This window comes from Streptopelia decaocto (assembly GCF_964273445.1).
Source record: "Streptopelia decaocto genome assembly, chromosome: Z".
In the NCBI taxonomy this organism is placed as follows: Eukaryota; Metazoa; Chordata; class Aves; order Columbiformes; family Columbidae; genus Streptopelia; species Streptopelia decaocto.
Window position 1 is genome coordinate 61,963,613 of NC_138657.1, and position 25,383 is coordinate 61,988,995.

Consider the following 25,383-nt stretch of genomic DNA (forward strand, 5'->3'; position numbering starts at 1 on the left):
TCACCAGGTTAGCCAGCCCATTGGCAAAGATGCTTTTGCCCAACTTGGTCAGGTAGATCTCATCTCCTCCTAGCAGTCCTCCAACTTCACAGTAGATCCCACAATTACAAAAAACACATTCTTTCTGTACAGCTGCTGCACAACCGCTTGTTGACCTGCAGAATATTTTCACTCCTTGAGATCTTCCACTTCATTAGCAGAATTGAAGAAAATACTCCTTGAGCTCCCATGCCTTTGACTTTTGTCTCCAGAGCCACACAGCTACACTTGATATGCTCCAGGTCTCTCTGGAAGTATCCTTGGTGCCCATGTAGAAGAGCAGCAGTGATAACATTGCAAACGCTGGAGAAGCCTCCACAGACTTGGACCTGAGCCTCCAGAAAGCAGCAGACCTCCCTAGCTAGCATGTGAGGTCAGCAGTTAGGGGCCTCTACCTTCTGCAGGAGAAAGTGTCCCACTATTATAACTCACCTTTTATTCCTGGTGCTCCTGTCTGGTTCAGACTTAGACAGCTTAGATGCTTTGTTGCACGGGGGCAGCAGCCCTTCATCTGCTACCAAGGCAAAGAATCTCATGCAGCTGTGGATCAGCAGGTGGAGCAGGAACCTTCCTTTTCTTGCCAGAAGTCCCAAGCTGTCAGTCATTTCCTTTTCCCAGCCCAACAAGCACAGATTCTGACTGCATCTCCTCAGTACAGCTGTGGGTTCAGGTTCAAAGTCTACTGACCTCCTTCTGGAGCAGCTTTACTTGGTGACACAGATCCTCCACAAGCACACATCTCTGCAGACAAAGAAATCACCTTCCCCTGCCCAAGGCTCAGTAAAGACTCTAGGCATTTCCTACAGCCTAAGACAAGGAGAATTGCCTCCTTTGTCTACAAAGCTATCTGAGTTGAGGCCTCCGACATTCTGACTAGTTGCTCCTGTGAGTATTGGGGATCACATCCTGTCATACATCACCTTTGCTAAAAATGAATGCACAGTCTCGGCAGAGTTTTGTAACCTCTCCTTGCACCTGCTGAAGTGTGTCTTCACAAATTGCACCTCCCTAATAGGAAGTCAGCTGGAAACAAGAGCTCAAAGCACAATTTTATCAGGAAGAGTTGACAGCACTTGTTAGAAGCTGCTAGAGCTCACTAGAAGTTACAGCTTCCTGAAGATATTCTTTCCCAGCAACAGTAGGCACCCTAAAATTCCTTGAAGAGTCACCAGGAGTTCTCCAATGACCCCAGAGATTCCTGAAAGATCTTGAAGTCCTAGAAGGAGAGCCCAAAAACTGCTGTGCAAGTTGTCTGTGTGTTTGTTGGCTGTGCTCAAGCTGCTCTCCTACAAGTTGGTGAGACTTGGGTAAGAAAGAGTGTTAAAAATAAGAAGCATAAAAAACATAAAAAAGAAGTTCAGAAGAAACAGGAAGACCATGTACACACTAGCATGCTTGAGATACATGTGCACCAAGTTCTATGTTTTGCCAAAATGGAGCCAAGGAACCCCAAGAACTGCCTCATGAACATACCAAGACTCATAGATCTGCAGAAGATTTTTCAACCTCCTGTTAGTTTTTCTTCTTCACTGCGGATATTAAATCAGCTTACTTTTAAGTTATGAATTCTCATATAATCTTCTGGCTGGGTTTCCCTCAGAGCCTCACAATGAATCTCCACCATTTTCATTTTAGTGAAGATGTAATGGTCACACCACACCTCTGGATTCCTGTATCTACACATCTCATAGGGACAGGGTCCGTATCTACAATCGTAGAGACATCCTTGAGCTTGTTGAGCTTTTGGTCTACCCTGCTACTGTAACTATCTTAGTTACAATCAAAATGCATAATTTTCATGAAGCAGTACAATCAATCTCTCTGGAAAAACAAAGCTAATCTGTGCATCAAATACAGGTAGCTTGTGACTAACTGATAAGTATAGCAAATCTTGATAACTGCTAGATATCTTTCCCACCCTGCATTAGCAAATTCTAACTGAAAAATAAATATTTTCTCTAATTTCTGTAAGAGACACGTTACATATACGTACTAACCTGCTCTGTGAAAATTGATTAAAGTCATCCTGAAGACCATATTTGTATAGGAGTTCTCCTAGGAGGTAGCCAGTAGAAAATTCCTCTGAAAATGACCCTGAACCTGGAGGTTTGGTTGGTTGGTTGGTTAAAAAAAAAAAAAAAAAAAAAAATGTTTATAACAAAACTAAGTCCAAACTTTATTACATAATTTAAAGGAATTTTAGGAGATTAATCTAGCAGTAACTAGTTTTCAAGTCACAAATGAATTAGCTTTCAGTGTAATCATTTTGCAACATAAACTTCGGGTAGTCATTTAATTGTCATTCGCAGTGTTAAAAAGTAAGCATTGTGGTAATTGTTATTAAGATCACAGCAATATTTATAAATGATAATTACTAAATTACCTGTAAAAAAATGCTAACCAAAAACCCTATATCTAATGTGCTTCTCATCCATGGAAAGTTGCTCCCTCCTGATAGAACAAATGTTTCTCCAAAGCCATCATGACACTTAACATTCAAAGTAAAGTAGGACTTTGCAAACATATTAAAATATTTTTATCCCCTGGAGTCCTTGTTAGCAGATGAAGCTTGAGCTCCTCATACCTCCTGAGAGGACTTGCGCCTTGAGGAAAATGACTGTCTTGCGCATGAAGAATAATGAAAATGTATCTGAGGAGGCTTTGTACCCGGACACGAGGAAGCGGGAGGTCTTCTGGATAGCTGAGGGGGGGCTCGCCCCGTGAGGCCCCGCCATCCCGCGGCGGGACGAAGGCCTGACCCTGCGGCTGCGCCCCGCGCTGACAGGCCAGCCTGCTGCCCCGAGGCCCAGCCCCCTCCGCACGCAGCGGGGCCCCCACTCACCCACGCTCCGGGAGAGCTTCACCTCCTCGTTAAGCCACTCGCACAAAATCGCCGACATGACAGCCGGCGGTAGCTGCCCTCACCCCCTGCCGGCACGGCGTCCCGTTGCCAAGACGACCGCGCCTGGCGCATGCGCAGTGGAGTTGGGAGGTGGTGTTTCCCCTCCCCGCCCACCGCCGCGGCCGAGACCCACGAGCGCGCGCGGCTCCGCGCGGAGGCTGCGCATGCGGCCCAGGTGGGGCGGGGCCGCGCGTTTGGCCGGGGCGGGGATGCGCGGAGGAAGGTGAGCGCGCTGCGGGGCGTTGGTTCGCCCCAACCGCCCGGCCTTGAGCGGCGAGCGCGGGGCTGCCGTGGGCTGAGGAGGGGCGGCCGGGCGCGAGGGAGCTCGCGGCCGGGGAGCGGCAGGGCCCTTCTGGCCACAGGCGTCCCGTTCGGTGACCCCCTGCAGTTTTTTGTGAGGTCTGTCAGCGCTGGGTGGCGGCGCGGGGGCTGCCGGCCCAGCCCTGCCCAGCCCTACCCCCGCCTGCCCCAGCCCCCACGGCTGCGCGGCCGCCTGTCTACCAGCTCATTTAGTGTGTGTTTAAATCACCGCTTCCTCGTTCCAGGACGACCTTACGCGGCTCGTTGCTGAATTTGTTCATGTTGTAGCGCAGGTTGTGTAAGGCAGAGGGCTCTTAGGCTGAGTAACAACCCGGCAGGAAAAAGAAAAATGAGAATAAGTTAATACAGGGTAATTTTCCCAAATCACTTCACACAACAGCACAAACTGACGCGTTGGCACCGTGTGAAAGGCGGAAGGAGTGCAAAAACTGCCGGAAAAGGGTCTGCCAGTTTGTATGTGTCCTAGACATTTATAAGGGTGTTTTTCAACATTGGTGTTTGTGTGAGAAGACTCAGAAGCATTTGTGCACCCGTATGTCTGCTTGTGTGACTCTGTAGTAAGCCAGTCTGGGGATCCAAGCTTGGACTGAAAGGGGCCTCACTGATACGCGGTTTTGCTCTCCTTTTGTTGGTATTAGGTCATCTTTGTTTTAGAATCACACTGAAATAATCATGCATAGGGTCAGTGCCCACATTTGCAAAAGCATGTTGCAAATATGTGGACCACAGAGAAGAGGACTACTTCTGTACACCATGGGAATTTAAATTGGCGAGTTTCTTCTTCTGGAGAAGATTTATGGTTGATTTAATTAAGTTTTCAAGTACATTTAAGTGTGATACAGAATCCTGAAGGATTATTTCATCTAGAAAAGACAGAAACAAGAGGATCTAGTGGTTAATGACAGTCAGACAACAAACTAACCATAATTTACGAAAGGGACAATGATTAACAGTAGACATAAACAACTTCTAATATTGTAGAATCTGATCCACTAAAAGTCTTCACGTTAAATCCCTGTGTTTCTACAAAGACTGTGCTTTAAATCAAAATAAATTACTGAGTTGTTTTAAGAGTAAGTGTGTCATTTATATCTTCAGAAGGTCATTGTAGAATTAGTGGCATGTGAATGAATCAAGTAACGGGAAACTTCAAAAGAGGGAAGGTATTTTCAAGGCTGATGTTCAAATCACTATTTCTATCATTTAAAGATTTCTCCTTTTTTTGTGTGTGTGTGCATATTTTAGGTTATAAAAATACCCATACCTTAGGGGAAGAAAATCCCATGTCTGAGTTTTTTTTACGACAACATTTGCAGTAGAAGTATCTACTGGCAGTGTGTTTCTGGTATATCAGAGTGCAAAGAACAAATCTACTTTAGCATTATCATGGAATTTTTGCCTGACCTCCAGAAATCAATCTGTATCTGTTTACATATACTTAAATGTTGCTGTAAGTAGTCATTAACAGAAGATTATGTTGATTTAAAAGGTGCAAACCAGAGCTTCTTTCCATGTCACCTCTGACTTCCAAAAGCAGGTACTACTTGTAATTTTAGAATTTTGTATGGAATGTATTCCTTCAAGTTCGTTATCATATTCAATGGATTTCTAGACACCTAATTTTGTTTAAAAAATCATTGTTTTTTCTATCTGCTGAAATGGACATAATAAAATCGTACTCAGATAAGGTAGAATTGTGAGAAAAATGTGGAATTTCTCTGGTATTTAAATTCAGTAGTGGGTTGCTGTTTCATCTGTTTTAGCTCTTAACAAAGTAATATAGCTTCCTTACAGAATTCTGAGTAGTGATGGAATAATGTAGTAATCAATTTTTACTTCATTCTTTCCCTGAATTGAAGAACTTGGAAAGATGTCTGTGTTCTGCACTGTGAAAGCTGAGTCCAGAGAATGTTTGAAGGAAAATACTTACAGACAAGTAAGGTAACTGTTTCCCCAGTTGTACCCTTGATGAAAACACCAGTATTTTTAAATAATAAGGTTATTTATTGTGTGTTCTGCTAATTTTGTACTTGTCTTATAGGAATGACAGTGAGAATGTCCTGGAAATGCCAAACTGATTTTACACAGAACACTGTAATTTGCATAATGTAGCTTTTAGATACTGATACTGGGCTGCGAAATGCATCTGAATTTTTCATCTAAAACTCTGTGTTTATTTTAAACTTAATGTCTCTTCCTGTGGACTTGCTTTGAAAGAGGAGAGAATTGTCTGTAGGTTGTCTTTATAGTGGTCAAAGAAATGGAAGACATCAAACAGTAACCTGTTGATCACAGAAATTGTGCCAGGGATTATCTGTTACATTTAATTCCTTTTGCCCTTCTGAAAGAAACTGCATTTATGAAGAACAAAAGAAGAACTTATGCCACAATCAAGCTTTTGTGGATGTTAGTTTTGAATAACATGGACATAATAGTGCTATATATAAAGTATAAAAGGGCAGTATCAATAAACTTAATTTTTTATCACAAAAGGACAATCAAAATACATTTAAATGTTCAAGACACTAAATGGAAGGGGGAGCTAATTAGGAGGAATGATGTCATCTTAATACAACCAAGATTAAGAAAGTCAAATGGAGAAGCACCTGAATTCTTAAATTGTATTTAGTAATAGCACTAAACTGATAACAGAGTAAACAGTGTGTAGGTTCGTGAGTTTCCTTTTTTTGCACTGGAATTTGTTGCTAAGATTGTTTATAAACGTACTCAAGTATGATTTTTTTGTTTTTTATGTTTGCAGGTCTTGTCTCTTTCCTGGAAAGTTACAATGAGTCTAAATAGTCTCCACTTCTCACAGGGCTTCTTTTCCACTTTTCCCTCTCTAATTTGGTTATTCATTTTACATAATGTTACTTATTATACATCCTGCAGAAATACTCTCCTTCCGTTACCTTTGGATCCTCCTGTCTGTGCTGAGGACAGAAGAGGATTAAGCCCTAAACAAAAAGTCATGACCTTGAGGTTTGTGCTCACCACAGGTTTCCGTGGCTGTTTTCTAGCTACATCTCTCAGTTCCATTGCCCGTAATGACATTTAGAACACCACAACTCTGGAACCCTGTCCCAACTTCTACCTCAGTCTTCACTGTTGCCAGAAGACAACAGCTATGTTGATTCAGACCATATGTTTGTTTAGTCCAGTCTTCTGCTTCTAATGATCAATAACAAATTATTGGGAAGAAACCAGGGGAAAGCATATACTATGACCTGTTAGCATACACTAAAATGCCCTACAGAACATTCTCCCAGTTATGGGAGTTGTGGCGAAGGACTTTCTGCATCCACAGAAGCTAGTACAATTAACTTTTGATTCCATGAACACCTGCAGTTTTGAATCTATGTGTTTAACATTGGCAGTGGTCTCTGTAAGGAGTTCCATAGCTTAACCTGGCTTTATATGAATATATTATATTACTCTTCATTATGCTTTGTATATTTTGAAGTTGCATTCTCTGCTTATTGGTTTCAGCACTCTAGTTCTGTTATTTTTAAACAACAACATTAGTAATCTGACTTGCAGGCTGAACTGATGGTTCAAGTGCTGTCTTGCTTCCAATAGCTGTATAATAGGTGGATTTTATATGTACGTTTACTGTCTATCTCTATTCTCCTTCCCTGTTTTGTGGTTAGGGTGTTGTGTCTCTCAACAGCTGGTTCCTGTGGCTTATTCTGCTCTTTTTATTATCTGCATGAAGAATGCCAGGTGTGAGTGTGCTGTACAAGTACTGTGAAAAAAAGTCCCCCATGTAAGTAGTTGTAGAAAAAACACTTGGCAATGCTGATGTGGCTACATACAATATATATCCAAGAACAGCAGTTACTACTCTTTATATAAGGTGTCTTCTTCAGATTTTAAGCAAGTGTGTTGCCTGTGCTCAAATACTGATAAGAATGTATAGAATCATAGAATCATTTTGCTTGGACAAGACGTTTAAGATCATCAGGTCCAACCGTTAACCTAACAGTGCTAAGTCTGCCTCTAAACCAAGTCCCTAAGTGCAATATCTGCGTGTCTTTTAAACACCTTCAGGGATGTTGACTCAACTGGTTCCTGTTCCAATGCCTGGCAACCCTATACATAAAGAAATTTTTCCTAATATCCAATCTAAACCTCCCCTGGCACAACTTGAGGACATTTCCTCTCATCCTATTGCTTGTTATTTGAGAGAGGAGACCAACACCTTCCATGTCTCCCCTCACCTCTTTCTCCAATCTAAACAGCACCAGGTATGCTGTGTGCAGGGAAGTATTGTAACTGGGTACATTGTTTCTGTACTGCAAAATGGATTATTATGTAGGTTCAACTTGAATAAATCTCAGTAAATTTCTAGACAAGTTTAAAGGAAGAGAATTGCAGAGAAGTTTTGACACTATGAAGAAGAAACAGGACAAAATGCTTCCAACATGAGGAACAAATGGCTACTGAAATACAATTTTGTTTAACAATGTCTTTGGCTTATTCAGAAACAGTTTGTTGACTACATGCAATCTGACTATAAAATTCACAGGAATACACATTCTGCCTTAAAATAGGTGAAATTCTGTAGAAAAGTTTCATTTTGTGTAGAATGACTGAATACAGACGCTAGTGAAAGATCGAAAAAACTCATCCAACTGTTTGCACTTTAATTTGTGGCACAAATAAACATTTTAAAGAAGTGACAAAAATTATAACTGTTAGACACTTAATGTGGTGGAGCAATGACTGCCTTACTATTACTGATAGTTGACTTCAAATTATATAACAACGTAAAAAGCTATGGTCAAACCAGTAGCAAGACTCTAAAATAATGTGCTACTCTGCCTCTGAATTTCTCGAGCTGTCCTACCACTTATTCTCATTTCCAACTCCTTTTGCTCCATTGATTCTTATTTTCTTCTGCAATCAAAATTACTCTTACCCATATATTTCTATTTATTTCCTTCCTCATATTCCTCAGGTCTTCACACTTGATGATGTGTCTTTCTTTGCATTTACATCTACTGCCTTAATCCTTCTTTCCTACCACGGATCGTAGTGCGTTTTGTTTTCTGAGTACATACACATTCTGAATTATATGTTATGTCACATTTTCACTATAACAACTCTGATCATTCTCTTTTCTCCTCATTCTCCAGAGTGATGGTAGAAACTGGTAGAATGACTTTGTAGGTTCAATGGCAAGAGTTTGCCTGTTTTGGCCATTTAAAACATGGGGAGAACACTAGGCCAAAAAATCCTTCAGCTATTCCTTTTGTACAAGTACTTTGTAAGCTATTTGGCATATGGGTGTTTGGCACATGCTGATCTAGACAGCTTAATGTCTTTGCAAACTACAGATTTGAAATTCCTTCCCCAGAAGGATGGTAGGTATCCTGCTGCATCCCAGAGAAATGTTGTATGAATGAGATTTAAAATTAAAACCAAGGAAAATTGTGTTTGGACTGTCAGTTATGCACAAAACCAGTTGGTGAATATGCTACTTTTAGAAGGGACCTGAGACTAGTCAGAATATCTGTTTCCCAAGTATCTTGGGGAACCATTGATTGTGTATCCTCAAGTTTACATAATTATGCCTCTGTTCATGTATATGTCTTATTCTGAACCTATGACGTAAGCTCTAATTCATTTTACGCAATTTATGTTCTAAGTCTGGCACATCTTTTTCTGCCCTTGGGTTTCAAGAGCTGCTTACTTCCCCTAGGATCAGCTAGTTCTCAGTGTGTTTAGCATTTTATTCAGAATTAATACTCCCGAATAAACTATATCAATGACAAATTCCTTTTTAACATCATAGCAGCAGCATATGTCAGACTGAATCATTAACAATATCCAGAATGTACCGTTTTCTTCCTGCCTCTTCTGAAAATCTGAGTTTGAAGTAGTGCTAGTCTAGCTATATACTCAGGTAGGCCTGTTTTGAGTGTCAGTAAAGATGTGATATGCCACATCACTGTTTCTCTTCTTCTCACTAATAATTTCTGACAGTAAATCTCATTCTGTCCTTTCTCATGTTTTATCTCTCACCATACTGTTAAATGCTCTTTTGCAATACCAAATACAGATGCTCAGGCTGCATTATTCAAAAGAGCTATTTCAGCTTCAGTTGTAAGAGTGGAAACTTACTGATATTTAATGTTTTCTTACACAAGTACTAAATCAACAGTAGAATTTCTTCCCTTTTTTTTTTTTTGAAATTATATTCATTAGAGGATTTAAAGATTTAGTATAACCTTGAACAGAATCTGTGCTGCTCATAGCAATTTAATAAATTCTCCTTTCATTTCCGTCTTAAAAATGAAAATTGACACATTTTCTGTGACAAGAATTCACCTACATGTTAGATAAAAAAATACATAAAGGAAGCAACTTTTTATGTCTTTTGGTCAGTTCACCATTGGAGAACAGCAGAAAATTCTTTCACTAAAGCTCATACCTGCTGCAGAAACATAATACAAATATTCTGCACACATCAGAATAATCTTATAGAAACAGAGTTGTCCATATCCTTCATTTAGAGAAAGGTACCTCTCTAAAATTTAGGTGTAAATTTTTGTTTTCTAAGGGCTTATAATTATCTTTCATCATATTTGGAATAAGCAAAGGCCCAAGACTATAAAAAGCAAGGGCAGCATGCTGTTTATTAAGGTTTTTAGATCAAATAAACTCTATCCTTTGGTTTGAATTTTTATTATTTTTTTTTTTTACAAATTAATGCATGACAATATTTGAATAGGCCAGGTGAAGCACAGAAAAATAGTTTTAATTTCAAAACAAGAAATAACTGTACCTGACAGACTTTACTGCTTATATGGCATCAAATTAACCTAATTGATATGAATAGGCCATGCAAATAAAATGTAATAGTTTACTGCTTAATATGATACATGGAACTTAAGATGCATATAATTCTGTTTCTGGAATTATACAACTGCTCCCTGTGATTAGCTGCCTTGAGAATCTCTGTTCAACAAACCCTTTTGAGCAATGTTTTTAACCATTTCTGTTCCATGGTAAGAGGGGAACCAGATATGGAAATCCCAGGAATGGCAAACATAACCAAAAAGCAAACAAGATAAATTGTGACATTGTAATTCATTTATTGAAGACCCAGACATTCGTTAAAAGAAAATCAGACAGTGCAGGAGTTACATTCATATGAATTTTGATTCAACTTTTTCAAGATTTCGTTATCCTTTTTGCCTAAAGCTAAGGAATTAAGTTGCTTTGCTCTGGAATGTTAATATGGAAACACCTTACTGGTGGGAGTGGATTTTGGTAGTCACAACCATCACAAAGCAATTTGGGGAGAAAATTAAAGGAGTTTTTTAGGAAGTGAAACTCTATGCTATCTGCCTTGTGACACCCAGCTTTACAGAAATCTCTAAGGTTCATCAGAAAAACTATGTATAGGTTGTCTGTGGATGTGCAAGCACACATGTGTATGCTTTTAATTTTTTTTATACCATCCAATGATTTTGAAAGCTCTTTTGCAAACGCAAAATTCACTGTTTCAAATTAGTAATAAATTTACTGCTGCGAAGTAGTTTCTTTCCCATATAGTTACATATTTGAATGAAAATTAAGTAATCACTTTTTTTTTTCTGAATTTTAAATGGTGTATTTTAAGCCTTCTAGAAGAATTGTTCTAGAAGGTTTAAAATTCTTCTGCATTTTAACTAGTCTGTAAAAGTCATTATTTTTCCACAAATGTTTTGTATTATGAGTTCACGTCACTAATGTCAGTAAATCTAAGTAAAACTCCTAATGTGAATTTATAGGATACTACCACGAATGAAAGAGAATGTGTGAGTTTAAAGGAAATAATTTTGCCCCAGCTTTAAGAAGACAAGTCAAGCAAGTCAGCAGCTCTTTAACAATCTGCTGATTTACAGCAGCCAGAAGAAAATAATAGGTTTACGTAGAAAAAATATGTGTAAGTTTTAACTTTGTGACTGAAGAAATTCAGATGAAGGCCCTAAAATGTCATCTTTATCACAGGCGATTTTGTGAATTATTGTCATTACTGAGCAAGATATAACTTAAAGCTTAAAAGCTTAAAAAGGCATGTGTATCATGACCGCATACTTTGTTAACATAGAATTTTGTTAGGATAAACAGAAACCTGCTAGCAAATGGATTACTTAACCTGGATTTATCACAGTGTTCTCATAAACTACTGATGTATGATAAACACTTTCATTATGTAGTATGAAACATATGCATGCTGTATTGCTAGCATATTGAAAGCCTGCAAGTATTTCAAGACCTTCAAGCTAGCAAGTATGTAAAGCAGTAAGATAAAATCATTAATAACCAGGTTCTGGAGAGAGCTTACACAATCATTGATAGAATAATGAATCATAGAACAGTTTGGGTTGGAAGGGACCTTAAAGATCATCTAGTTCAAGCCCCCCTGCCATGGGCAGGAACACCTTCCACTAGACCAGGTTGCTCAAAGCCCCATCCAACCTGGGGATGGGGTGATTGCATTACTGAAGCAATTCTCATTCAAGCAATTTTTGTGGATAGGCCATACTTTATAGAACACCTTTCTCCCAAAGAATGCAAGCAATAACTAGTAAACTTGAATGTGCAAAATTTAGAGAAAGAGGTTATGTTTGTTACGTTATGTTACGCTATGCTACGCTACATTACGTTACGTTATGCTACGCTACGTTACATTACATTTTGTTTTATGACTGTTTTGACTAGAATCTTAAGTGTGAAGTTGTAGAACAAACAAATCAGTAGAATAATAAAACAAATGAAGCACAGATCTTTCAATTCAGAGTCCATTCATAAGTGATAAGAAAATGAAGTGTTTTGAGAGAGAAAAGAGAATTAAAAGAAAGTGGGAGCTATTTGCTTAGCTGGAACATGTTGGTATATTTCCTTGTTCAACCCTTATAATGTTAGTTATCTAAAAAATCTAAGGAAGTATTTAATGATGAGTAATACTTAATGGAAAGATGACTAAGTTTACCTTTTATCTATCCCAGTCACACACACATAGAGGTTTAACTTGCCTATGTCTTTTATGCCCCAGTAAGACACCTGTTTATACTGTTATAGCTCCTGGTCGGAACAGGTGTATAGTAATTTGTTGTTGAGATACAACACAATCCACTCAAAGGATCTAGGATTATTTTTTCCTTTAATAGTTTGGATAGAGTACTATACCACTAATTTTTTAATTTAAATATTTACTTTCAATGAAGTTGTAAACTTGGGATTTTTTTTCATGTATGTGAATGGTTTCATTTCTGTTCTTACACAGCTTTGTACTTTTCATTCACAATTTCAACTTAGGTATAGGTTGATTTTTTTTTTTTTTCTCCCCCTATTTTGGGAACTTGTTTGTTGTTTAATTCAGTTTGTGGTAGATCCATTTTATGCATATATTTAGTGAAAATAAAGTCAAATTTTTGGACACAAAACACTAGTCCTCACAACAAAATGCCTACTGCTAAATCATTAGGAAACAGTCTGACTTGACAGTATCATCAATATACTGGATCTCATTTGTGACAGGTGTGGTGCTTTTGATGGCTTGTGTAGGCAGACTATATGTTTAAATGGAACAGAAAATCATGTGTTGTAATTACTGCCAGTAATTACTGTTTATTGCCTCACCATGACTCAGAAATCCTGAGAACATGTATGAGGTGAAGATTAAAAACTACATCTTTTGTAGTTTGGGACTTTTTTTCTTCTTTCTTTAGTTTAGCATTTGATGTTCAACGTGTTTTATTTGTAGCAGCTCATCAGTTAATATAACTTGGGACCAATTCTCAGTGTGCTATCCAGTGCTGGATACTGAGCTGTCCACTGATTTTATTGTCCCTATGAAAACATCATGTAGTCTCTCATTTAACTGAAAGACAATGTCTGGAAATCACTACAGCTTAGACTAGCAGATGTAGACCTGATTTCTTGCTACCTCAACTGTACTGCTTTGCTGGTCTTGCCCAACAAGCTGTTCTTTAGTCTTAACTTTATTGTAATGTGTTTGTCCTTTCTGCTAGATACAGTGAATGTCAAGTTTTCTTAATTCAAGCACATCTTCTGAATATTTTATATTAAATTGGCGTACGGCTTACAGCATTGAAAGTGGATCTGGTATTACAGTCTTTTAAAGCAATATTCTATAATTCTACATTAGACTGTAAGATTTTCTTAAAAGAAATTAAACTGTAAGAGAAATTATCAGTCTAGTGCTCTCCTGTTTTTTCTCTTCTTGTGTATTATCTGTTTCTCACTTTGACACCAGAAAAGTAAGCCTGAAAAGTTGATTTTTTCATTATACAGCCTGTACTTTTGCTGTTCGTTATTGTGTGTGAGGTAACTTTAAATTCTGGAAGAAGGTGATATGATTATAAAGGCAAATTTGTATTTGCATTGTGGTGGGGATTTTCTAAACACTGATGGATCATGTATTTTTTTTTCTTATATTTCAGAATAAAGTTTAGTGAATATATCTATTGTTATGTGTATCTGTATATGTATGTATGTAAACGTATAGAACTCATGATTAAGATGGGATTGTTCATAACTGATAGTAGAGCATCACTAGCCAGTTCTGGGTGTGTGAATAAAGTATAGACCAGTAAGAGGAGATTTGCTGCTGGGGTTCAAACGTTCACTGTATGTGATGAGTCAGAAGTTGTTCTTGGAATCAGCTGAGATTCAGTGAGCTGAAGAAGTTATCTCTGCAATTGTATAGTCAAAAACAAACTTGAAAATAGGAAAGCATCACGATTATGATCTCAGTGCCTGAAGTATATGATCTGGAGTTTAAAGAGATATAGCAAAATATGGGTACACTATGTCTTGAGCAGCTGCCTCTGGAGACTTACAAAGGATTATGGAGTATCATCTAGATGATGAACTGAATGTACCAAGAAAGGTTTATTTTATGAACAATGAAAGCCCGAATAGGTGTGTGTAAAACCAGCAATGATTTTGGTATATATGATGTGCGTTCTATGTAAGATATAGAGTTTGCTTTGTATAACTATAGCTTTCTTCCTGTGTTCAACTCCTTCCTTTTGTCTTCTTTAAGCCTACTTGGAGTAACAACAGAACCAACAATGGAACATGTAGCATTTGTATAATTCACCTAATCCTCTCCAGCAATTTTAGTTATTGATATGCTAATCATATCAGTAGTGGTCTGCAGATAATGCCAGTTTCTCTTCAGATATCAATTGGGATAAAACCTTGTGGCAGTTAAGCTTAGAACTGGTTCATATTATTTTAAATCTTTAACTGATTTAGTGATAGATTTGCTTATAAAACAAAGAGCTGCACCTTTTCCATCATCTCTGTTATTCTGCCATTTGAAATGATTAAGCTTCTCTGCATCTCTACAAAGTATTTTCCAACTTATCTTGTCTTGGCTGTATTCTAGATCTTACCTTGTGCCTGGCCTAATTTTTCCAGAGCTCTTTATTTATCTAGTGCAGCTATTCATGTAATCACATTAATTCTATTATTATTTTCCTTACTTTTTGCAGTAACCCACTTGGCATGCCTGTCTTGCCTCAAGATAGTAGAAATTAATAGTAACATCTCAAGCAAAACAACATGTATAATTTGCAGGCATCATTACTTAATGTGTTGTATAATAACACAGGAGTTGAATAAGTACAATTGAAAATTCTTTAACCAGTTGCTGATAGATAAAATCTGGACAATATTTTGCAAGAGTATTTATTGAGAATATAGAACATCAACTTTTCAGAGTTTAGGAAATTGACTATAAATAGGGGCCTAAGTATAGGGAGCCAAAAAGAAAGCTTGAGTGAGATAACAAGATTTTCATGGAAATCTACATTTGTGTGCTTTTTTTTTGTGAAAAGTTATTGAGGACTGAACTGCAAGGCAGTAGAATTGCTTAAACTTTTTTTTTTTTATTTGGCTGCCAACACAGCCTACCAAATTACTGAGCGTGGTTGTTTGAAAGCCGATATCGTAAATGTGGAAAGCTCAGTTACTATGAGGTCTGGTAGGGTGGATATACTTCAAATCCCTATATCATTTCTCCAGAGGAACTGTGGATGGTGGATGGTTAAAAGAAGGGAAGCTCCTTCAGCCATGCAAGCAGCTGAATCTTGAGATGCAGCAAAGATTTTCTGCACCAGCCAGAGTAAACAAAGGTTTTGCACATGTAATCACAAAATTTTTGATTCTTTATGGTCCATTGAATTCTGGTTTGCTTAAGCATGTACTGTCTTTGGGACAAGAATGAGAAAAACTGTACAACTTTGTCTTTGTATTCATAATTATACCATAATAGACAAACAAAGAATGACAGTTTTTGCGTGGATTACACAGTAGATTAGTCACTGTTATACTTCCAAGTGTATGACTGGGATAGGGATTTGGCTGTTAGCCATCCCAGGGAGGTAGAAACCCCAAGATATGTTGTAGCATGATAAATTATTAAACACTTTTTGCAGCAACCAGAAATGGCAAATAATCTGTTTTGTACCCTTCACAAAGAAGGTGTCTGGGGAACAGTTTGTTCCTTTCTTGCATCTTCTTTGTGTGTGTGTGTGTATGTGTGTGAGTTTTTTTAATCAATGTATCCTTTTCTGTTCACATTTTCCATCCCTCCTCCAAGATAGGCACAGTAATTCCAGTAAATTGATCCCTGTGACAGGGAAGCCACCTCTTTACATACTTCTAGAAGTGCAGTTTTGTTGACTTGGACGTTGCTGCAAGCCTTTGCAAAATTCAGGCCTGTTAAAAACTTAACTTCCTCACTTACTATTAAATGACGAAGAAAAAATACAAAATGGATGGGTAGTCAGACAGTATATACTGCACATACGAAAATTAATGTATAAGGCAGGAGGGACACTGCCACTTTAAAAAGTGAAAGTTAAGCCATTTTCCCTTAAAAGCATAGCATTTTTGTCTGGAAAAAAAAAAAAGGTTCCATGCAACTGGGAAGATTATTTCATGCTTGAGAACAGAGTGAATGAGGAGGGTAGGGTTACAGGGGACAGGAAACAAGCCAGAGGGTGGTAGAGAGTCACTTGGTTTGAGAAAGTGGCAGCACTGATAAAAGTTGAAAGAACGGGGAAGCTAGGGTTTGCTAGACAGATTGAAAGGATGTAAACAACAATAACTAAGGTAGAAGAACAGAGGAAAGGGATAAGAGACAGTTTTGTATTGGTTGTGGAGACTGAAATTAAACCATCTAGGCAAAGAGACTCTGAAAATAATGTATTTCCTTATGATTGCCCCACTGTGATTAACTTATAGGAGTAATAAGATTTTATTTTCCCTAAATATCCTTAAAATTTAATTTTTCACTCATGTTAAGAAAACTGTAATTTCTTATTACATCGTGTATTTTATCATTATGAGTCTTGCCTTTAGGCCCACCAAACTTCTTATAGATGAGCAGGTTACTGAGCAGTTGATAGTATTTTTATTCCTCTGCTTAGGTAAAGGTGATCTGCTCTATCTAATAACATTCAGAAGACTGAAGTAGGAAACAAGTGCATTGTTGAAAGATACCTTAGCTCCAGTCTTTCTGATCTGTCACTACTGGAATTTTATAGACAGTAACAACCTCAAGATTAAAAAAAAATCCAGTTGCTACACACTCTGTAAAATTTAAAAAAAAAAAATGGGTATGTTTGTTCATTTTAAGCATTCATGTTGACTTATATTTTTCATTATGAAGTCTTTTATATCATTTAAGATCATTGAACTATGTAATCTGTTAATGAGAACTTTGACATTTCTGAAAAACTGAAAGGGAAGTAGCACAGAACCTAGCAGGCAATAATACACAGAAATGTAGAAATATACAAAAAGCTAGAGGAACAGTTGTTGGTTGGTTGTTAGTAAATGGAAGTGAACAACCACTGAGTTGTATCAGCTGTCACTGCTTGTTGAAAGGCTGGACTGTATAAAGTGATGTGCAGTTAATAAACTGGTTTACCAGTCTAAGAATTCTGGAAAATGAGCAGAATATAATCTAAAATAGTTCTTTTAAAGTATTTTCCATTCCTGGTGATATATTTTATTTATCATTGCAACTAATGTGAAAGCTTCTGACCAGCAAACACATTTTCAGTGATTGTCAAATAATTATCAAGCTACTAGTTATTTTTGCTTAACATTTCAAGAATTAAAAAAGAAATAAAAACCCACATAGTCTTTCCTTCTTTCCTTCTTCTTTCCTTCTTTCCTTCTTTCCTTCTTTCCTTCTTTTTCCTTCTTTTTCCTTCTTTTTCCTTCTTTTTCCTTCTTTTTCCTTCTTTTTCCTTCTTTTTCCTTCTTTTTCCTTCTTTTTCCTTCTTTTTCCTTCTTTTTCCTTCTTTCTTCTCAGTATTGATCTTTTTGGCAGACTTTGTCCTCAAATTTGCTATGACTGATATTCCGTTCTTTATGACTATGAATATTCTGTTCTATATGACTATGACTAATTCTTCAGTTCTAATACACAGTTCTTTGACTGTATTCAGGTCATAATACTACTACCTTGTAAAGAGAGTTGGTTGATTCATATAACACTGTATTCCTGGGCTATCCAGACATTGGATGTTGCTTAACTCATAATCTCGAAAGAACCTTTTTGAGTTAGGAGCACTGAAATTTCTATAAGAATAAATTTCCTGGCATGGAATTCTGTTGTGTTAACTATGAAAAAAGAAAAAAAGATAAAAGATGTTAGGTACTGTTGAAAATTTCTCATTTGTTAATAAGAAATTGTAATATATTTGTTGCACTGTGTTGAAATGTGTTCATTGTATAAATATTTTGTTTTAAATCAGTTGAATTATAATATTAGTAATGTTTTCTGAAATGATTAATTCCATCAACCAGAGAAGAACACTTGATCTGTTACACTTTAGAGACTATGTAAGACTTTGTGTAGATTTTAGTTCTCCATTTCTATCTGGAGGGATGCTGAAATTTTACAAATTTTAGATGGCATATACCATCATTGAAGAGTTTGAGACTCTGCTAGCACTGTTTTTAGAAGATTTACTTTACCAGGAGAAAGATGAGATCAAAAGATGTCACTAGACGTCTGTGTTTCCTTGTACGGTGTGCTGGCCACATCTTAAGACTTCATTCTGTTAACGAAAAGGGATAAATTATGCAATGCTTTATAACTATGCAATCAAAAAAATATTGTCATGTAGGAAAAGTATAAACAAGGAATATAGAGACAGGTAGTTAAACATGAATTACTACTGTAAAGCAATTAAGATTGGTGGAAATTACTTTCATGTCTTAACATTGCTGCTGTAATGAGGGATAATTATGATACAAAAATTGAAATTGGAGCTGCAGTGATTGAAAACTTGTATGACAGATGTTGGCAATTTGAGTTGTTTCAGTTTGCTATTAGACTTCTGGTAATTAACTGAACACACTTGACAAGACATCATTAAGTATTACAAAAAGCCTGTCACCATCATATTAAAGAATATATTCTTTAATGCTGAAAGCTACGGTAGTTTTTAGGAAATGAAAAATCTTCTGTCTGATTTTAGCACCTGTCCTGCTGCTCCCTTTTTAACCTGTACATAATCTCTCCTTTCAGGTACTGGAAACTGAAAGAATCTATAGAGTTTTTGAAACAAGAAGCGTGAAACAAGTCCTTCTCCTGCTTGAGCTCCTGATTATGCAACATGATGCAAGTTATTTAACCATTTTATTTCTGATTTTTCCTTTGTAGATGATGAAAATTCACTATTTTCTGGATTTTTAGGAATGCTTAGTTTTTGTTAAATTCCCTACCCATGTGGTGAATATTTTGTTTTAAAATTGAAGTTAGTTTAGTACAGTAAAGCTGTTTTGAAAAAATTATAAAATGAAACCTTACTGCATTAAGCTTGGACCTGATGATCCTTCTGGTCCCTTCCAACTTGGTATTCTGTGATTACTTTCAAGCTAAAACTCTTAATTATATTTGTAATTCTTTCACAAATAATTTCAACTGACCTAAGCCTGACGTATGTGAGACTGCTGATTGTTACTTAATGGTTTTACAATGTTTTGAGCATTATATATATATATCTGTTTAGCAAGTAAGTGTTATTGGCTGCAGTTTTATCATCTTGTTATGTGCTCAATTGTGGTATACATCATTCATTTTTATGGAGCTGTTGAATTATGATTTCAGTGTTTAAGTCCCAATGATCTGGGAAGCATTCTATTCACTAGTGGATTTAACAAAATAAGTAATCTCATGAAACAAGTTCTGAGCTATAAAACATGGAGAATATAGGGAAATATCAAATAGAGAGTTCTTAGGAGAAAAGAAACACTTAATTCTCTGTGTGAACTGGAAAAGTCTGACAAGTTTCAGTCCAATGTCCATATTAATGCAGTATTTAGAAGAGAGTCTGCCTTGCAAGTAGAATATCAGCATCTTTCAGCTGATCTATTTTACAATCTGATTAATGTACATTCATAATAGCTTAGGGAAATAAATAGAATTTTCAGAGGAATTTCTTGGCGAGCTAGGATGGTATAGCTCATTCTGCCTTAAAGAGGACATAAATACATTGTTTAAAGACTAGAAGAGGGGAATGGATTGGGAATCCTGAGTAGCTCATATTTAAATGGTGTTCAGAGCTCTTGCATCGTTCAGTTAGCTGGCAAGATACATTTTACCACCTGTCATGGCTTAACCCTAGCTGGCAAATAAGCATTATGCAGCTACTCACTCAGTGCCTCCTCACTGCCTCCCATGGGATGGGTCAAGAATCAGAAGAGTGAAAGGGAGAAAACTCATGGATTGAGGTAAAAACAGTTTAAGAGGTAAAGCAAAAGCCACACACATGGGCAAAGCAAAACAAGGAATTCATTTACTACTTCCCATCAACAGGCAGGTGTTCAGCGATCTCCAGGAAAGGCGGGCTCCATCACACGTTATGGTTAGTTGGGAAGACAAAGGCCATCACTCCAAATGTTCTCCCCTTCCTTCTTCTTTCTCAGCTTATATACTGAGTGTGAGGTCATGTGGCATGCAATATGCCTTTGGTCAGCTGGGATCATCTGTCCCCTCCCAACTTCTTGTGCAGCCCCAGCCTACTCGCTGGTGGGGTGGTGTGAGGAGCAGAAAAGGCCTTAATTCTGTGTAAGCTCTGCTCAGGAACAACTAAAATATCAGTGTGTTATCAACGTTCTTCTCATAATAAATCCAAAACACAGCACTATACCAGCTGTTAGGAATAAAATTAACTCAATCTCAGCTGAACCAGGACGCTAGGAAAGCCATTCACTGTAATAAAATAGCAGTTGTGATCAGCATCTTATTTTATTTGTAAATTGTTTTTTAGCATTGTTTTACATACGTTAAACGTAGCATAAATGTATTTTAACATAATTTGTATCTTCATTCTTAAGTGAATATTATTGTAAGAACTTAGGGATTCAGGGTTCTTCTGAAGTGGGTGTAAACATGAACTACCATGTAAGAACTGTGTTAAACATGAACTAACCCTGAGTATGCTTGTGTTCTTTTCCATTAATTACTGTCTTTTTCTCCTTTTTATTCCTACTTCTGTTGCAGAAAGCCTTATATCCACTTAACTTTGCTCTTGCTTTTATCTTGCCCAATATGTGCCAGCCTCCAAAACGAGTGAACTTGAAGCCTTTTCTATTCACTAGTCACTCTTTTTAAATAATTTAAAATTTTTATTCAGCACATTAGTAATTATTTTTTTAAGTATTTGTAGTTATTATTTGCTGTGATTTTCAGCTGATTTTTAAAGGTTGTTATTAAAATTAATTTCCTAAGTATAGATTTTTTTGCCTATTATGGATGTAAAATACATGATGCAAATGAAACCATGTTTGCAGTTGTCATCTGTTTCAGAATTTCTAATTATTAACTCTGGGGCTTTCCTATAGCTACTTCTTTGTCTAGTAATGTTAGATGTCTTTCTAAATGTAGTTGTATTTCTTATAAAAGTCTCACTCCTAGATGAGACTGATGCTTCTGTGTCATTAAGGCTTGGAATGGCTAATTAATGATTCGATTGTGTATTAACATTACTTTTAAATGTGTAAAATATTTTTTAAAGTGATTTCACAGCATTGATAATGCAGGGTGCTCATAGCCTTTACAGACAGAACAGTCTTCTTAGCAATACTTTAAATAGCTTTTTCAGAACTGAAATGAGTAGATAATTATCAACAGTTTTGCATGGGGAATATTTTATTCAAAATAAGTTTTCACAAGTTTACAGAAAATTTGGGGGTTTAGCCTTTTTCTAACTTATGAAACATGAGGATACAGACAGTATTCACCAAAATGCTTTTACTTTAACTGTGGTTATTTTACCAGGCCTACCATATCTCACTTGTCACTGTCCTATATTAGTATCTTAGAAAATTGATACTGTCTCTCTTACCGCATTCTTTCAATGGTCTCAGGTTTTTTTATTAGTTATTTGATATGTCATCCATAGGAAAATAAGTCAGATTATACATTCTACATTTTCTTCTGGAAGTGATAGAATTCGTAGTTTTTCTGACTTCCCAGGGCTAAATTGACAAATATGGGCCAGACAGATGGAGAACACTTTCTGTTTTGTATTGAGTGTTTAAAAGCCAAACAAAACACCCCTCAAAATCTCCCAAATCCCACAATAACTTTCTTTGCATTTTCAGCTCTACAGTTCTTGAAGGCAGGAGGTCATTGTCATAGGAGGCTGTGTTTGTAGTTGTACTAACCTGATCCTTTCTATCATGTCAGCTTGTATACTTGAGATATTTGAAAGGAAAAATGGAAAAATTTAACTATATTCAGTAAGAAAACAATTACATTAGTGAAGTGATGTATTCTTGGTGACCTGTGTTGCTAAGAAACAAACTACTATGTTCTCAATTGATTAAATCCTTCTCAGTATTTTTGCAACAAGGTACATTGCAATGCCTTATTCAGGCTCGGGCTTCTCAAATCCATTAACCATGACGTCAAGCTATTATCTGCTTCTTTACTTCAGTCTTGCTCCATCTAAACTAAAATCACTCCGACATCTCTCTGTGAACATCTGGTGTGAAGTTCCAGTTCAACAAGGGACAAAACAAAACTCTTCCTGTTTCTCCAGACTTCCCTCCCTCTCCTGTTTTCTTGCCTTGATCCTGGAAATGCATCTGTCACATCATACTGGAGTCTGGATGCCATCTTCAGCCCATTCTTTTTCCACAGTCGTTAGTCCTGAATTTATCCAGCACAAGTTGGGTTAAAACACATGTGGGCACACAGTGCATTTCTCTCAAATGAGCCAGTGCACACAAGAAAAGGTTTTTATACTTTTTGGTTTTATATTGATATAGTTGAAATGTGGTCAGACAAAAAATCTGCCACTAGAAAGTTACCCTGTCAGCATTGTTTGAACAAATTTAAACCAATAAATTAGGTCTACAGAGGATCTATTCTATGCATTGTAGTATTGCATACCTTTGATATAGTACAAGCAACTATCTGGCAGGACTTACTGTATAATTTAATTTTGCCTATGCTTGCTGAAGTGTATTTCTAAAGTAGAACCTTCCTTATTCAGCTAAAGAACTGATACATTTGTTTTCTTGTTTCACCATTTATCCTAATAATCGTAAATCCTTTTTCTGATGTTTGAAAAATGTAGTCTTATTCTATGTGTATTTATCTAATATCAGAGTGTAGTTTACCACTGTCTCATTTGTATACGGACCTTTAAACTTGTTCCTAAACCTTTCTTTTCGGACTCTCAATGCTCCCTCACTTTCCGTGCCAGCCCTTATTGCCCACTTGTTAAATTTTTAAATGGTAATTTTTTTGCTTTCTCTCATGTTCTTTCCCACTTGATGGGCATTTGTGTGAACAGTCAGTAATCTCCTTATATCCCATGGCTTCTTACTATCACTTTTGCTCTGTTAGCTGCACAAAGTTCATAATGATCTGATCAAGGTTTTGCTGAGATTACAGCCTGTAATACTGATCACTGTATTCATTGTTTCCTTCTTCCTCACCTGTCTGTATCGATTTCTAGTCTTTCATAGTAGTTTTGCTCTTGATTTATGTGAAACTAGAATTTTAATCCAATATCTAAATCTAACCATTTGGAACAACTCACATAGCCAGAGAAGATCCAAAATGTATCAAGTCAGCTGAAACTGATGGAACGTTATAAACTACAGCCTGCAACATCTTGCACTTATCAGTTAGTGCTGTATGGCTGTGTACTCATCGGGCATTAACCATTATCTTTCGGCCTTTCCATGTAGTTCTTAATTTTATATATTTCATACATTATTCACAGCTGTATATTTTCAGGTAGTACAAGTAGCTTTATAGATGAGCTGTCACAATCTCAACTACTTTTTGCTGACCCTTACTCCATACATGTTCTGAAATATTTTTAGGACAAATATAAAAGGCCTATTAATTTACAGTAGCAGTAATGCTCCTCCTCCTCAGAAAGAGACCTGTATATATATTCCTGTGAAATCATCATATTCCAGGCTAGTTTGGAATTCTTAACTTACTTTGCTGGAGATGATTCAACTGATCAATCATGACTTAGGGCACTAATTTGCACAGAGACTTATGAAATAATGGAGGATTTCTGGCTTCTCCTTGTGCAAATAATGTGTTTCTAAGTTTAAATTTTTTGTTTGTTTCTCAGTTTGCAGTTCCATCAGACTAATTCGTTTGGGGATTTCTGGTTGCAGCTAAACACTGTAGGCCACTATTGTTGTTATTTCCTATGCGTGAAAGATACTAGTTTTCATATTAGCTCTGAATTCAGTAGAAGTTATTTGGTCCTGCTGTTTAGACTGATAAGAGCATGGTCACCTCATAAAGAGGAACATAGACAAAGCTGCCACATTTAATGCTTTCTTTGCCTTAGTCTTCAATACCAAAGATGGGTTCAGGGGTCCCCAGAGCCCTGGGCTAGAGAACCATGGCTGCGAGAATGCCAGATTCTGGGTCTTAACTGCTCCCCTGAATTTGCCTACCTTCAGCTTTAACTGGAGACCTAATCATACTACTCCTTTAAAATGTTTGTGTACTACCCAGCATCCACTTTCCATGAGATAATCAAGATGGTTTTCAGCAGTTATGTACATATACACTTAGCAGTTTCAACACCTCAATGAAATTTACAGGAAGTACTTAAATCTGGATGAATTACAGTCATGGGTAAGAGCTCCAGGAATATTTTGGAGCACAAGTTAGGCAAGCTTACTATGTCATGTAACCCGTAAATACACTGTGAGCATTTATAAATTGGATAACCTCTCTCTAATTCAGTGATAATAAAACAACAGAAAGGAACTTCTCTGGGTCACTTTTGCTAATGCATTAGGTATTTCAGCAGAGAAAGATGATAAATGATTTTAATAAAAAGTCATTATAGCAATACTGTTAGATGCCCAATCTCTGATTAGCATCAAGAGGATAGACAGTTGACTACATTGGTTAAGATGTGAGGTGAGGCTTAAAAATATGATTCTCAACTTCAGAACTAGTTCACTGGGTATAATGAATGCCAGTCACTTTTGGAACATACATTTCAAAAAGTAAAAAAATATTTAAAAATTGCCTCCCTTTTTTGTGATGTCATTCATCATATTTCAACTTTCCATATTATTACTGCATTTTTTGTATGTTTCCTAATTCCATCTGTCTTCTTACATCACAGGCTGATGTTGATTATTACTTGTGTATCACATGTGAATAACGCACCTTGAAAAAAACGTACCCTTAGACTGCATGCTCACCAAGACAAGAATTGTCCTATCATCCGAGTTTTATAAGTACCTATGCCATATAGGAAATATGTTTGTAAGTAAGTAATAGCAAAGGGATTAATATTAACAGAAGAAATAGAATGTATCAGATTTTATTTTTAGCCTACAATGACTTGTAGAAAACAGCGCTGAATAATAGATTTTCATCTGGGCCATACCCTAAACCTGGACATCACATGTGCCTCTGGATGCTGTGGCAACTGCAGCTGTGTTGTCAAGGAAACAGCCTTGTGCTCAATAGGCAAAACCAATGAGGATTAAGCAAGGCTATATTATAGCTAAGCCTCTGTGACCTTATCAGGGATCAACAAGATCTGTCTGTTCTTCACTGTGCA

General features: G+C 36.9%; 1 protein-coding gene across 1 annotated transcript in view; it reads right to left on the minus strand.

The window, feature by feature from the left end:
- SPEF2 (sperm flagellar 2) overlaps positions 1-2,980 on the minus strand; it is a 56,221-nt gene extending 53,241 nt beyond the window's left edge. Inside the window, exons 1-2 of the mRNA XM_082074898.1 lie at positions 2,882-2,980; positions 2,037-2,139 (exon numbers count right to left, since the gene is read on the minus strand). Coding sequence (XP_081931024.1) covers positions 2,037-2,139; positions 2,882-2,939 — 161 coding nt within the window. The 5' untranslated portion in view covers positions 2,940-2,980. The remainder of the gene's footprint in view (positions 1-2,036; positions 2,140-2,881) is intronic.
- Positions 2,981-25,383: the final 22,403 nt, after the last annotated feature.